The sequence below is a fragment of the Rhinolophus hipposideros genome, assembly GCF_964194185.1.
Source record: "Rhinolophus hipposideros genome assembly, chromosome: 11".
In the NCBI taxonomy this organism is placed as follows: Eukaryota; Metazoa; Chordata; class Mammalia; order Chiroptera; family Rhinolophidae; genus Rhinolophus; species Rhinolophus hipposideros.
In genome coordinates this window covers 32993094-33008249 of record NC_138057.1, presented here as the reverse complement: position 1 = coordinate 33008249, position 15156 = coordinate 32993094, and the positions used below count along the sequence as shown (strand labels likewise).

At 40.9% G+C, this 15156-nt stretch overlaps 1 protein-coding gene across 5 annotated transcripts in view; it reads right to left on the bottom strand.

Moving 5' to 3' along the window:
- Positions 1-15156, bottom strand: part of LOC308504976 (histone-arginine methyltransferase CARM1-like) — a 231913-nt gene that overhangs the window by 97300 nt on the left and 119457 nt on the right. For all 5 annotated transcript variants that reach the window (XM_081066633.1, XM_081066631.1, XM_081066630.1 and 2 more), the window contains 2 exons: positions 6564-6670; positions 5617-5721 (listed from right to left, as the gene is read on the bottom strand). In XM_081066633.1, the coding sequence (XP_080922759.1) occupies positions 5617-5721; positions 6564-6670 (212 nt within the window). The remainder of the gene's footprint in view (positions 1-5616; positions 5722-6563; positions 6671-15156) is intronic.

Sequence of the window (15156 nt, the reverse complement as noted above, 5' to 3'; positions counted from 1 at the left end):
CAGTATGACAGGTTACTCAAAGGTGTGCAGTATTTTAAAGGGGGAGGGGAATTTCACAGCAGCATTTGAGATGAACTCAAGAGCTTTTGACCAAACTGATAAGCCCACACCAAAGAAAACTCACATCAAGAGAGCCTGAAGCTCAGGCTCTGCAAATTAGAATATCAGCTGACAATTTGAACAGGTTACTTGGCACGTTTGTTGTTATTTGTGTTTTCTTTGAAGACTTCAAACCCCTGAATCCCTTCTGTCTAAGCCAACCTCACATTTGGATGCACTAAGCAGCTGTTGTGACTGGGGATTCTCCCTCCTCCAAAAACACTGATTTAAAAAATAAATAAATAAATAAAATAAAGCTCTAGGCTCCTGCTTCTTCTCACAAGTTTCCAGCAACTGGTGCCCTGACAAATGAAGTGTCAAAACATTTTCAAATTAAAACCCTACAGCTCACACAGCCCCACGCCCTCAGCAGGATGGACTTTCCCTGCTTGTACCCAGCACACACTTGAAGAAACTAAAAATAGCCAGATGGCAATTAACAGAAACTCTGAGGAGGGGAATGGGGTGGGTTCCAGCAAGGTCAGTTTCCTGAATGGATTCCAAATGGAGTTCTCAGACAGTAATGCTCTAGCCAAGTAAGGAATTTCATTAAAACTGCATGGAGGAAGCAGAATGAAAACTCAAAATTTGAAAAATTGAAAATTATAGCAGAACTGGAAACTACAGCACCATCCCCAAGACCATCAACGACAATAATACATGGTACGATGTACTGAGCACTTCACATGCGTTGTATCATCTTGACCTTGCAAGGACTCTAGGAAGTAGCTACTACTCTTACAGATAAGGAGATTGAAGACCAAGATCTGAAGACAAACAGGGTCTATGGCAGGTGCATGGTAAGTGGCTAAGCTGGAGTTTGAACACAGTTCTCTGGCTCTAGATCACGTGAACATAACCACTGTGTGATGCTGTCTCATACGCGCACAGGATTTTAAGAAACCACGACGTTTTCACCCCTTGCTTAAATCCAGGAAAACAAAAGTCTCCCGTGGCAATTTCAGCCAACCTTCCCACAGGAGTACCTTTCAGAGGTTATGTGTGTGGGCTCTAAAGTAAGACTAACTGGATTCAAGTCCTGGCCTTTCCATTTACTAGTTGTACTAAATCAGATAAAAGATCACATCCCCAGGCCTCAGTTCTCTCATCTCTAAAATGGTAAAAATAAATTAGTATTTATTAAAGTCGTCCTGAAGATCAAAGAAACTGCTACAGACTGATGTGTGTGTCCTCCAAAATTGATTATTTTGAAATCTTAATCCCCAACGTGATGGTATTTGAAGAAGTGGCCTTTGGGAGGTAATTAGGTGACAGAGAACCCTCATGATGGTATTAGTGCCCTTATAAGAAGAGACAGGAAGAGACTTGCTTTCTCTCCCTCTCAGCCACATGGTTATCCACACCCCACCTGGCCCCACCCACCTCCTCTTTTCCCTCAGAACAGTAGTGACCTATCTGATTGGAAAACAGAACTGAGCATGCCTAGCTCCAGCACTTGGAAGGGGCCGGCCTGCCCACTCCCTACTCAAGCATGCACACTTGAGTCCCCAGTGTGGAAGTTTGCTGGGCAGGCTCTGGACTTGTCTGGGGTGACCAGCTGTTCGGCATACATGTGGGTAGAAAAGTTCAGTTTGGTGGAAAAAATGGAGTAGGGAGCTTGATTTGGACACAGGTCCTAGTCCTGTTTTCTAAATAGCATTTCCAACAATAAAGCTGATATTGTGATTTCTACTGACATCTGTGTCTACTTCTAAATCGTTTCAGAACTCGGAAGGGAAAAGGGATATAATTAATTATCAACCATGTGATTAATTATCACCTTCATAAACCCCAGCAGATGGACGCCTATTTTATTTCTCTGGCAGATAAACGCATTTCAGGCTTGCAGAAAAAGGGTATTTTGTAGAATCAAATAAGGTTAGAGTTGGGAGTGACCTTAAAAATGATCTGGTCTAATACCTTCCTTTTTATAGATGAAAAGATATAATAAAATGGTCAAATGACAAAACCCATGTGAAATTCTGTGCAACAGTCATCTGATGCAATTAGTATGATTAGTAGTTTTGGGAGTGGTCTTTAGAAGCTGTAACCAGAATTAAAATCAGATTATAGGTAATATAGGAAATACATTTTAGAAAATAGATTATAGATTCAAACTAAGCAACATCAGAGGGAGAGAAGTTTCCCTAAATAAAAGTATTACCTCCAGAAAATATCCTCAAACCATGGAGAAGCAATCAATAGCTGAGAGTTGAATTTTTTTTTTTTTTTCAAGAAACCTACCTTCTGTCGATAAGACTGCTCACCCACAATCTTGAATACCAGGTAAGTTGTCAAAAGTAACAAGCTTTTCTCTTCTATGGTCATCCTGCCTACCTACCATAATCAGGTAATCCTCACTGCTAACCCTCACTGCTAATGCCTCACTGGCAAAGCAAAGGTCCTGGCACCTCAAGACATGTGACAAGACTTATAAGACTCTTCATCCAAACACGGCCATCACCATCACCCCTATCTGAGTACCTAGATTGGGTTTTCAGAAAATGTCCTGTCCTGGTAAACCACAGAAAGCCCATTTCGCCCTGTCTCTCCCACCGAGTACAGCTATAAAACATGAAAAGAATGCAAGAAGCAGTTATGTGAAGACTCTGAAAAGTAAAGAGCAGCAGGTAGAATTCGAAATACTACCAAACCATATCCCTTTACCCCTAACCCATAGCTTTAATTTGACACACCCAAAATGGGCAGTGTGTAGACGAGAAAGCTCTTGGAGATGCTTGCTAGTTCTGGCTCCAGCACGAGGCACAGGAAGTCTTAATGCTCAGAGAGAGGGTGGGAATCCTGCTTTTTCTTCCTCTGTTCTTTTCCTTGCCTGGCTCCTCCTCTCCCCTCTCTCCCCTGCGCCCTCTTCTCCCCTTTCTTTTCCTCTCCTTTCCTCCCTTCTCCTGTGCTCCAGCCCGCAGCAACCCTGTGGTGGTCATGGCATCACATCAGCTTACAGGAGCCGAAACTATGAGGGGGTGCTTCCTCTGCACTCAGTGGTGCCGCCGTTCTCAGAGGCGGGGGTCAGCCCCCAGGGCCTTTTCTCTCCTTGGCCTCTGTCTCGCCAAAATGTATGCAAAGTCACGGAAGAGCATGACAGAGGGAGATTTTGGCCCAGAGACTGAAAAGTGGTCCCAGGGAATCAAAAAGTACCAGGGAGATCATGAAGAGAAAGAAACTTGGCAAAGCAATCCCATAAAGGTGTTTGTGTTTGTATATAAATTTCTTGGCTTATCCCCAACCTGTATATGCATGCATCTGATCTTAATTAGCACACCCAAACTTTGAGAGTTCTGCGCAGGTACCAGAATGACCACTGAGTGACATGCACGTGGGACAGTTCCAAATAGCACTGCTAAGCCTTTGAAAACTGAACTGACAGAGGAACCAGAGTCCTCAGAAGACCATCTAGTGACATGGAACTCACAGCCTGAACTTAACCAGGATGAATTAATATTATAACAAAAATAACATTATCCATAAGCTTTAAAAAAGACCCAGAGTTTCATAACATAATATTCAGAATGTATGGAATACAATCCAAAATTTGTGCCATGTTAAGAATCAGGAAATCTTAATTCCCTGGGAAAAGATAATCAACTAAAGCTAACAGAGCAGTGACATAGATGTTACCATTATCTGACAACAATTTTCAAGCAGCTATTATTAAAAAAGCTCCAACCAGCAATCATCAACAGTGCTGAAGTCAATGGAAAAATAGAACATCTCAGTCAAGAAATAGATGACATAAAGCAGAGCCAAATGGAAATTTGGAATTAAAAAAAACAAAACAATAACCAAAATAAAAAACTTTTCTGATGGGTTTAATAGCGGAATAGAGATGCCAAGGAAAGAAAGCCATGGGCAAATCAACTAACTGCAGAATACGTGTTAACTGCAGTTCATGCATCTTCTCTTTGCTTTAGTTAACTATTGCTACTTAACAAGCCGTATTAAAATTTACTGGTTTAAAATGGAAACAATTTATTATTTCTCCCAAGTCTGTGGGAGGGCTGGACAGTTTATCTGCTGGTCTTGCCTCGACCAAGATGGCATCATTCAAAGGTCTGGCAATTGGTGCTGGCTGTTTTCTGGAGTGCGTCAGTTCCCCTCCATGTGACCTCTCAACTTCCAGTAGGATAGACTGGGCTTCCTCACAGTGTGGTGGTCTCAGGGTTCCAGGAGGGTGAGACTAGAAGCCACAAGGTTCATTAAAGCCTAGGCTCTGAAACTCACCCAATGTCACTTCTGTCATAGCCTACTGATCCAAGTACAACCCAAGGACAGCACAGACATAAGGGATGAAAAATTAGACTCTCTGTTAGCTACACAACTTTGCACCTCGATGTGGACACAGGGAGACATGCGTCACTGGGATCATTATCTCAATGTTCTACCACACCCTTCCTATGGAATTCATGCTGTAAATCTCAAAGGCAATGGATGAACAATTATGGCAGTAGAACACAATATGAGGCTCAGAGAAATTCGTTTTGCCTAAGATCACATAGCTAGTTAGAGGGAAAATATGAAACTAGATCCCATGACTGCTTTGATTCCACTGACCAGTGCTTTCATCTCTGATGAAATGCATAGTGTTTTGACACTTTGGCTATTTAACAAGTAGAAGAATAATGAACAACACTTGTATAATGTGCTCACAATCATCTATCATTCAGGTCCATTTTGTGAAGGAAATAAATGCAGGCATTTATAGGGTCTATGAAAAAAAGTGAAGTAAAGTGACACAATAAGAGGTATCCATTATGTAGCACTAAAGCTCTTAACCTGTTCTATGCACCAAAAACACAGTGCATTCAGTCTCTTGAGTTCCTGGCACTCAAAGCTTCATTTCTTTATTGAGGTGAAACTCACATAACATAACATTAACCGTTAACCATTTTAAAGTGTACAATTCAGTGGTATTTGGTACGTTTACTATGTTGTGCAACCACCACCTCTATCATGTTCCCAAGACATTTTCATCTCCCCAAAAGGCAACCCTGTCCCTACTAAGCAGCTGCTCTCAATCTCCCTGTCCCCCAGCCCCCAAGAACCACTAGTCTGCTTTCTCTCCATGGATTTGCCTATTCTGGACGTTTCCTATAAATGGAATCATATGAGCTTTTCTAACTGGCTTTTTTCACTTCACGTGTCTTTGTGGTTCCTCCATGTTGAAGCGTGTATCAACATGACATTCCTTATCATGGATAAAAGAAATATAAATAATATTCCTGATACTCCATTGCATGGCTCCATCACACTTTGTTCATCTATTCATGAGGTAACGAGCATTTAGACTGTGTCCACTTTTGGGCTGTCGTGCATAGCGCTGCTGCCCGTTCATGGACAGATAGTTGTCTGAATACCTGCTTTCCATTCTTTCGGGGTATGTAGTTAGGAGTGGAACTGCTGGGTCACATGGTAACTCTGTCAAAGCTTAATTCTGATTCTAGCTTTTGACAAGCCTTCTTAAAAAATCGCGTGAGATGAATATCCAGCTGCCAGTGTTACCTTATCTCGAAAGTCAACGTGATTCTGGAGGATGGCTCTGTGATAAGTGGCTGTCCTCACAAAATCTTGCATCATGTTCTGCTGCTGGGAAATGCAGCCATAAAACTGTAAGGGGAAGAGAAGGAGAAGGTGAGTCAGCAGCCCAGCAGGCTGCACCTTCATGAGCATGTGGGTGTGAGAGCCACCTCGGTCAGGGCAGGCGGAGCGTAACCACAGGGAAGCTGCGGCTTTGAGAGCTGCAGGGACTACTCCACACCAGCCCTATGATATGGCTCAGAGCTGTGAGGAGACCCCAGACTTCTGACTGCTGCTCCATACACTAGTTTTAGGCCGACATCTTGACCAGGTTTAAGTGCCCAGGCGCCCTTCCCACAGCAGAGGCTATGAGAGAGACCACAGTACAAGAGTAATGGAGATAAGAGAAAGGGGCCAGGGTCAAAATGGATGGCCCTTATGAGTCCCATCAGTCTGGAGGGACAGAATCCTTAAGTGAGGGTGGGGCAGAAGGTTCTGATGGTAATCATCCCTTTGAGGCGTGTCAGGGCGGCCATGTGGTGCACACAAACCCATGGGCACTGACAGGTAGCAATAAACAGCACCATGGTCACTGGCACCATTCGGTAGAGCTTTCTGTGTGCCAGGCCCTATGCTAAGGGCTTCACATAGATCCTCAAATCAAATGAAGTCATTACAACAATCAGATGAATTATCTTTCTCAGTTGAGGAAACGGGGACTCAGAGAGATACAGAAAGTCGCCCAAGTCCCGACAACTTGGTAAGTGACAGAGTGGGGACTCCAACCCAGCTGACGCCATGTTGCTCGCCAGGGAACCACACTTGCAGAACCACGGTGGTACCATATCAGTTCTTTCCTCCCCACCCACGCCTTGCCCAGGTATATGTCACCTTGGAACAAGTCAAATTCCACGTGGGGCAACTTCCCTGACCTGGAAGTATTGGGCAGCAGAGGCCTCTTCTGTCCGTTGGCTGAACACTGAGTATTCCTTTTTCTTATTCCAGCATCTTTTCAAGGTATTTGAAAATGAGCTGAATTCTGCAAGAAAGAAGCAAATCTGTTTCTACACGTTGGAAATGACAGAACTCACTGTGGCACTCCACAAAATTCCAACTGAGAAAATACTGGGAGATTAAAACAGCACATTCATCCCTGAACACATGCATGATAAGGAATGGCAAGGTGGAAATGGGTACTTCTCCGAGGTGTGACATCCTTATTTACACTTGTCAGACATATTTGCATTCACAAATGCCAAGTGAGAAAGCATAATGGAACACAGAGAGGGACTGAGCTCATGGAATTCTCCCATTATTGTTTCCCCAAAGCTTCCAGGCGTATTCTCAGTATGTGTTCTAGGGAAGGTGACTGTTGATAAGGAAAAGAAAAATGTGTACGTGAATACAAAATATATGTGTATGTAAATGAACATATACATAAAATCTCATTCTATTATCACAGTGACAGGGTTTTGTTCACAGTCAGTATTCTCCAGGCATATAGAGAAAAGGTAAAACAGCTAGGAATATGTAAATACAAGGGAATGCTTTCTATCATTTGAGGGGAAAAATACAAAAGGAAAGGCTCAAAAAAATCCCACAAGTGATACTACTAATAGATAACACAGCATGCACAGTTGTCACATTGGGTGACGTCTGCCTTAGAAAAGTCTCTCAAATCCGACCCAGCAGCCCTCACTGCCTGTGACCTCGCCCCTCTCTACCACTGGCATGTGAGTAGGTCTTTCCCCTACAGCTCACGTTGGATCCCTAGCGCCCAGCACTCTTTGTTCACCATGTGCTGTAGCCCACCATGCTCTCCCTGCCTCTGTATGGGAATCCTCCATGACCTCTCTTTTTTTTCACACGCACGACCAGCACTATGCCCTCGGCACCCCTACAATGCGGAAGCATGGAAAGACTCCCAGGTCATCCTGGTCTTGGCCTGGTTTCTGGACTTTGAAGCCCCATCTCTTCTGTTAAGATTCTTCTGATCTCAAACTCCTATTCCTCTTCCAAGATTCAGGTCAGCCAGCATTTCCTCACTGCTGTGTTCTGGAACAGCCACAGGCAGGATTAGTTGCTATAATACAGTGGGCCTTGACACTTGGCTATAGATCAGAATCACCTGGGAAGAAATTTTTAAATCTAGATGCTGCACCCTTAATCCTACATCTGGTAATTCTATGTTGTGGCGGGGACAAGGCATCTCTTATTTTTAAAGCCTCCAGAATTAGTTTTCATGTATCGCTAGGGACAAGAACCTTTGCTCTAATCTCACAGTCTTAGCCTATCATTGTATTTCATATATTACTGAATTTATCAAAAAAATTTTTAAATGTCCATCTCTCTATATCAAACTCTTTCAGAGCTTGGTTTAGAGGTCTGAGCCTTATTCATCTTTTGTCTTCAAAACATGGTGCTAATGGTAAGATTTAAAAACAAAACAAAAAAGAACAAAAACAAAAGACTCGGATGGCTCAGTTGGTTGGAGCGCATCCTCTCAACCACAAGGTTGCCGGTTCGACTCCCACAAGGGATGGTGGGTGGGCTGTGCGCCCTGCAACTAACAACAGCGACTGGACCTGGAGCTGAGCTGCGCCCTCCACAACTAAGATTGAATGGACAATAACTTGACTTGGAAAAAAGTCCTGGAAGTACACACTGTTCCCCAATAAAGTCCTGTTCAAAAACAAAACAAAACAAAACAAAACAAAAAAAACCCATGGTGCTAATGCAGTTGTCACTCAATAAATTCATCTGAAATGTAAATTTGGGGAAATGACTAATGAACTTGATGAAACTATTTTCAATTGGTGAGACAGCCCTGTGAAACCATAGGGCTATTTCATGTGGGGTCAGATAGGTTGAAAAAGAATATTGCTGGAGAATTAATATGTAAACACACTTAACACAATCCCCGTTCTGCTCAAGGGCATGCCATCTACTCTACAGAAACTTGGAGATGGAAAAAGGGAGCGATACTTTTTGGAAATATAAATCAGGATTAGGTTTAAAATGTATCCAGAACATTCAATATTTCCCTAGCTTCTAAATGCTCATTCTAATTTATAAACCCTCACACTTAGCTACTGTGTTCCCACGTGAATTTCTCTTGTATGAAAACAGAATGGTTCTTTGGTTAAAAACTTATTTTCATTTTATATCAATTCTTTATCTTTTGCAATTATACCTTTATAAAGGAAAGGATGCAAATGATTTTAAAATAATTATAAAACCAACACATGAAAAGTAAAAAAAAATTATAAAATGCAACAAATCAAAAAGAAGAAAATAAAAACATAATCCCATTACACAAGCTATTAAACATTGTTAACATTTTGGTGTATCTTCTTTTGGGGTGTGTATATATGTGTGAAAATTCCTCTTCTTTACAAAATTGTATCGTATTATTTTGTAACTGTATCTTTTTATTTAAGTATTGTGAATAATTTCCCAAGTAGTCTCCTTGACCTCGCTGTTAATGAGTATATGTTGTGGATTATTATGGATGTGCCACAATTTAACCAATGCCTTGTGGTTGGATTCCCAAGCCCCACCCAGGTCTACTGTATCAGAAGGGTAGAGTCTAGCATTTATTTTGAACTGTGTTCCTGATGAGTCTGGTGACAAGATATTTTTGAGAACTCCAGTCAACAAATATGGCAACATCAATATAATAATTCTACATTATAGTAAAAGAGACATCATTCCTTCACAATATCATCCCACACATGAAATCAATAAATTAATCAACATTTCTCTTACGACTTTTTTCTTGACTGTTTTCTTTTGTAATTAAAAAATTGCATGTGACTTAATCATAACATTTAGAAATGCAGAAAAGCCAGGAAGGAAAAATAATTCCCAGATATAATCACTGATTCTATACTGAGACAGAATCTCCCAGTAATTTTTCTTTGTATATTTTATCTATCTTTTTATTATTTATAATAACAATAATGTACTCTACTGTTTTACAACCTGCACTGGACAATATAGTTTTAGCTTTTCCTATGTGCTCTTGTTTCTCCAATTTGTTCTCAGAGGCAATATCAGAGACTTAGCATATCTTAATTTCAACAAGGTTTTTGACTGTGTTCCTTCAAATTCTGGACCTAGTTATTTGCTTATCAACTTCTATTTGGTCAAAAATCCAAGTCTGTTAAACTAAAATTTCCTGTATTTGTTTTTTACTCCTTTAAAAAGATATTGGATAATATTTTAAAACTCTAAATGTTTTAAAACTTTGCTGGATAAAAACTCTCAACGAACTATATAAAGAGAACACTCTCAACATAATGAAGAGAATATATGACAAGCCCACAGCTAACCTCATATTCAATGGTAAAAAGCTGAAAGCATTTCCTCTAAGATCGGGACCAAGAGAAGGATGTCCACTCTGGCTACACCTATTCAACATGGCACTGCAATTCCTAGTCAGATCAATCAGGCAATAAAGAGAAATAAGAGGCATCCAAATCTAAAAGGAAGAAGTAAAACTGACTCCATTTACAGATGACATGATATTACATATAAAGACTCCCACAAAACTGTTAGAACAAATCAACAAATTCAGTAAAACTGCATGATACAGGAATCAATGTACAAAAATCAGTTGTGTTTCTAAACATTAACAATGAACTATCACAAAGAAAAATTAAGAAAGCAATCCCATTTACAATTGCATAAAAATTGCATGGTGTCAAATAACTAATACTGTTAAGGTGTCTCTAGTACCCAAAGCAATCTATAGATTCAATGCAGTCATCAAAATTCCAATGATACGTCCCACAGAAACAAAACAAACACTCCTAAAATTTGTATGAAACCAGAAGAGACCCTGAATAGCCAAAGCAATCTTGTGAAAGAACAAACCTGGAAGCATCACACTTCCTGATTTCAAACCGTGTTACAAAGCTGTAGTAATCACAACAGCATGGTATTGACATAAAAACAGACACATAGATCGGTGAAACAGAATAGCGAGTCCAGAAATAAACTTATTCATACATGGTCAAACAATTTACAACAAAAGAGCTAAGAATATATAATGGAGACAGGATAGTCTCTTCAATAAATGGTGCTGGGAAAACTAGACAGTCACATGCAAGTAAATGTAATTGGACACCTAGTTGGACACCATTCACAAAGATCAACTCACAATCAATTAAATACATAAACTTAAGATCTTAAACTGTAAAATTCCTGCAAGAAAACATAGAAGCTAAGCACCTGAACATTGGGCTTAGCAATGATTTTTTGGATTTGGCAATGAAAACAATTGGGATGGGACTATATCAAATGTAAAAGCTTCTGCATGGCAAAGGAAACCATCAACAAAACAAAGAGGCAACCTACTGAATGGGGGAAAATATTTTCAGATAATATATCTGATAAGGGGTTAATATGCAAACTATATAAATAATTCACACAAGTCAGTAGCAAAAAGAATACAAACAGTCCAATTTAAAAATGAGCAGAGGACCTGAACACACATTTTTCCAAAGAGGAGGTATGCATGGCCAAAAGGTACGTGAAAAATTGTTCAACATCACCAATCATCAGGGAGAGGCAAATCAGAACCACAACGAGACATCACCTCACACCTGTTAGAATGGCTATTATCAAAAAGATAATAACAAGTGTTGGCAAGGATGTGTAGAAGAGGTAACCCTTGTCACTGTTGGTGGGAATGTAAATTGGTACAGACACTATGGAAAACAAAAAATTTAAAATAGAACTACCATATGATCCAGCAATCCCACTGGATCATAACCAAAGGAAATGAAATCACTGTCTCCAAGAGATATGTGCACCCCTATGTTCATTGCAGCATTATTCACAGTAGCCAAGAGAGGAAAACAACCTAAGTGTCTGTCAATGGATGACTGGATAAAGAAGATGTGACACACAGACACACACACACATTTTCCCAGTGGAATATTATTCAGCCATGAGAAAGAAGGAAATATTGCCATTTGTGACAACATGGATGGACCTTAAGGGTATTATACTAAGTAAAATAAGCCAGACAAATATAGTATAATATCGCTTATAGGTGGAATCTTTTTCTTTTTCTTTTTTTCAGCCAAATTCATAGAAACAGAGAGTAGAAAAGTAGTCGCCAGAAGCGGGGTTCCGTAGGAAATAGGTGGCTCCATCAGTACAAATGTTCTCCTATGAGTAGGAGGTGAGGTGCTAACATACACGGTGACTGTAGCTGATAACACTGCATTGTAACTGAAGTTTGCTACGAGGGAACTTAAATGCTGTCACCAAGAAATAAACTGAAATTCTCAGACATACTGAACAAAAACAAAAAAGAAGACACTGGATAATATTTACCCAGCTCTAGTCTCCTGGCATCTCTTTAATTCCCTCTGAGCCCTCAGAGATGGCGGCAGCGGTTTGTGTCACCCATCTGTGAGCTCTTTGAGTCCTGGCCATCTCAGGTGTTGGGTTTTCAAAGTCTATGATAAATTCATTTGTCTTTTGAAGATTCTCTGCAGTTGCAAGTCTCCATCTTTGGAGAAACTCTAAGCTTCAGTAGAGCCAGAAATAATGGCTGCCTGATATAGTGATTAGGACGTGTAGTAAGCTGAAAAGTGTAATTTTTGGTTAACAAACAAGACTTTGACTATAAAGTAACAAGCTAGTCTTCTTGTGTGGCTCAGCAATTATCTCCACAGGAAAATGTAGAAGAGAAGCCCCAAGGAAATATTGTGTCACCCCAGCATCCATGCAATATATAAATAGCCTTCCAAAATAAATACCAATTTGGATGTATCAGCTCTACTATGTTTGCTATTTAAAAAAACTCAATAGTGTTACTTTATAGACACTATAGTCCCAACTCTCTAATCCCAGCACAAGGAAGGACCACATTTGACAAAGCAAACATCAGGATCTCTAGTTGGAGAGTTTTGTGATGTATTTACAGGATTTAGGAAACCAGGAACACCCTGGAAGTCCAGGAATCGCATCACTGACTCCTGCCTGGGGTGAATTCTGTCACGATGGCTGCCAGCAGAATATTTTCTTCACTTATCACCCTTACCCTTACTGGTTCAATAAATATCTGTAAATAAAGCAAATGTCTGTGTTTCCATCTGACATGTGAAGATACAAAAAAGAACAAAGAAAACCACCACTCTTTAAAAAAAAGGAAAAGAAATGTAATTGTTGATCTCTTCCCTTCTCTCAGTCTCCAGAAGGAGAGGCTCTGGAAGCCACGACAGGCACTGTCTTAGTCTGTTCGGGCTGCTACAACAAAATACCCTAGATGGGGTGGCTTCTGAACACCAGAAATTGATGTCTCACAGTTTGGAGGCTGGAAGTGTGAGATCAGGGTGTCAGCATGGTCGGGCTCCCGTGAGAACTCTCTTCCAAGTTACAGACTGCCGTCTTCTGGCTGTGTCCTCACATGGTGGAAGGGGCAGGGAGTTCTCTTTCAGAGGGACACCAATCTCATTCATGAGGGCTCCACCCTTATTATCGGACCACTTCCCCGAGGCCCCACCTCCCAATACCATCGCACTGGGGATTAGGCTTCACCATAAGAATTCTGAGGAGACACAAACAGTCCATCAATGGCAAGGCCCACTGAAGGATCCAAAATGAGACGCAGCAGAGATAACCCATCGCCTCTCCCTCAGTTCTTCAAACCGTGGGGAGGGACGCTGGGTGAGAGGAGGGAAGGGATCTGTAAACCCAGCAGGTAATTTTGCCTTTGGAGAGCATTTTGGCAAGGTGTATGATTGTTTTGGATGGAGAAGGAGCCTTTTGATCTGCAGGCACCATTTGTTTGAAAGATTCCTTTAATTCTGTAGATCCAGGATGGCTCCGAGAGGAGAGGAAAGAAAAGGCCAGCTGGTTAGAGCATAATCAAGTATAAATGGATGTTGACATTTGCATACTGGCACCTTCAGCTGCTCAGGGCAGAAAAGATGGGAGGATATGGGTCAGAACCACTGCTCTGGAATAGAGGTCCTTGTGGGCAGACAGGAGTCGGAGGCAGCGGTGTCTATAAAGATGAGGATTCACTTTCAATTATTAGTAAAAGCCAAATCCCTCTAATGCAGTATGGATCATGAGGAAAATGGGAACCCCTTTCAAAGGACACATTTGTCCACACTGTTTCTCAAAGAGATGGCCTGTTGGAACGGCCACTGTAACCACGATGGCTGTAAACCAGCATGCTTCGTCTTTCTTTTTTTTTTTAACCCACAAATACGGATATAACTTTCTCTTTCATAGAGCTATTAACCAAGGACATGGCAGTTCCATGTGACAGCCATTATTATTTTCCTTTTGATTCTCAGTCTTGATTGAAGTCTCTTCCTCACAAACCATTACTTTTCAGTGTAGTTACAGTCATGGACCAATCAAGACTACTGAGGCACACCATTTCCCTTCTGTTCCGTTACTCCTGAAAGACCAGACTGAAGGGATCTGTTTCTGTTGGCTTGCTGCTCTTAAATAGCTGTTATTTACAAGTAACGTGTCTGTGATGCTTTACATAAAAAGTTTATTTACCTAGATGCTAGCATCTTTCTGTTGCAAGAAAGGGTAATACCTGTCTGGATGTCTCAGCTGTTCTGGCCACATGCCACGCAATTATACCAGAAAATCCACAACTGACAATATAATCATGGTGTAGATTTTTGTTTGCTTGTTTGTTTTAAATTAATAATGCATCAAACTCTAGACATGGTTGCAGAACTGCTGCTGGGCTATCTTGAATAATTTACAGACAGCCCATTTTAATTCTCTCTAGTCCATCAGCTCTAATTTGGCAAATTAAACTCTTTTTACTGGGCATCTTAGGAAGTAAAAGCTATTTATTTTGCTGTAGTCAGTATACAAAAAGGAGAATACTGACCATGCACTTCCATTCAATTCTCCTCCCCTTGGTGCTTTCCCCTCGGGATGGATATGGCTTAGGATATGCTGCATGATTCCCCATGTCTCCAATCTGCTCAGAGCTGGAGAAGTAGTATTGTATCTTAGGGCATCACTCAAGCAGGATAAATGTGAGGCCAACAGTTACCATGATCTCCTCTCCACCAGTCCCTTATTAATTCTCTGCATAACATATGGCATCATAATCCCTATTTTATTTGTCTAGTTGCTTGTTTTTTTTCTGTCTTTCCCAATAAAATGTAAGGTCTATGATGGTAAAAGATTTCTTCACCATTAAATCCTAGTGCTTAATGGGATATCTGGCACATAGTTAGTACCCAATAAATATCACTGAGAGAATGAGCGGATTAAAACATTCTTTCTTCTCCCTGCCCCCACCCCTTCTTGTCTTTCTTGTTTTTTCTCCCACAGTCATTACCTTAATCAAAGGCTTATTTTCTCACTGACTCATTTATTCCCTAATTAGAGGTGAACTTAAATATTGAGGGTACCAAAGTGGGCACTTTGTTCAATGTTGCTCAAGCAGTAGTTTGCGGTAATCAGAAGTGTCTGGATGCTGATGGTAACCACTCTGAGCATCTCTTGTAATTGCAGAAGTCA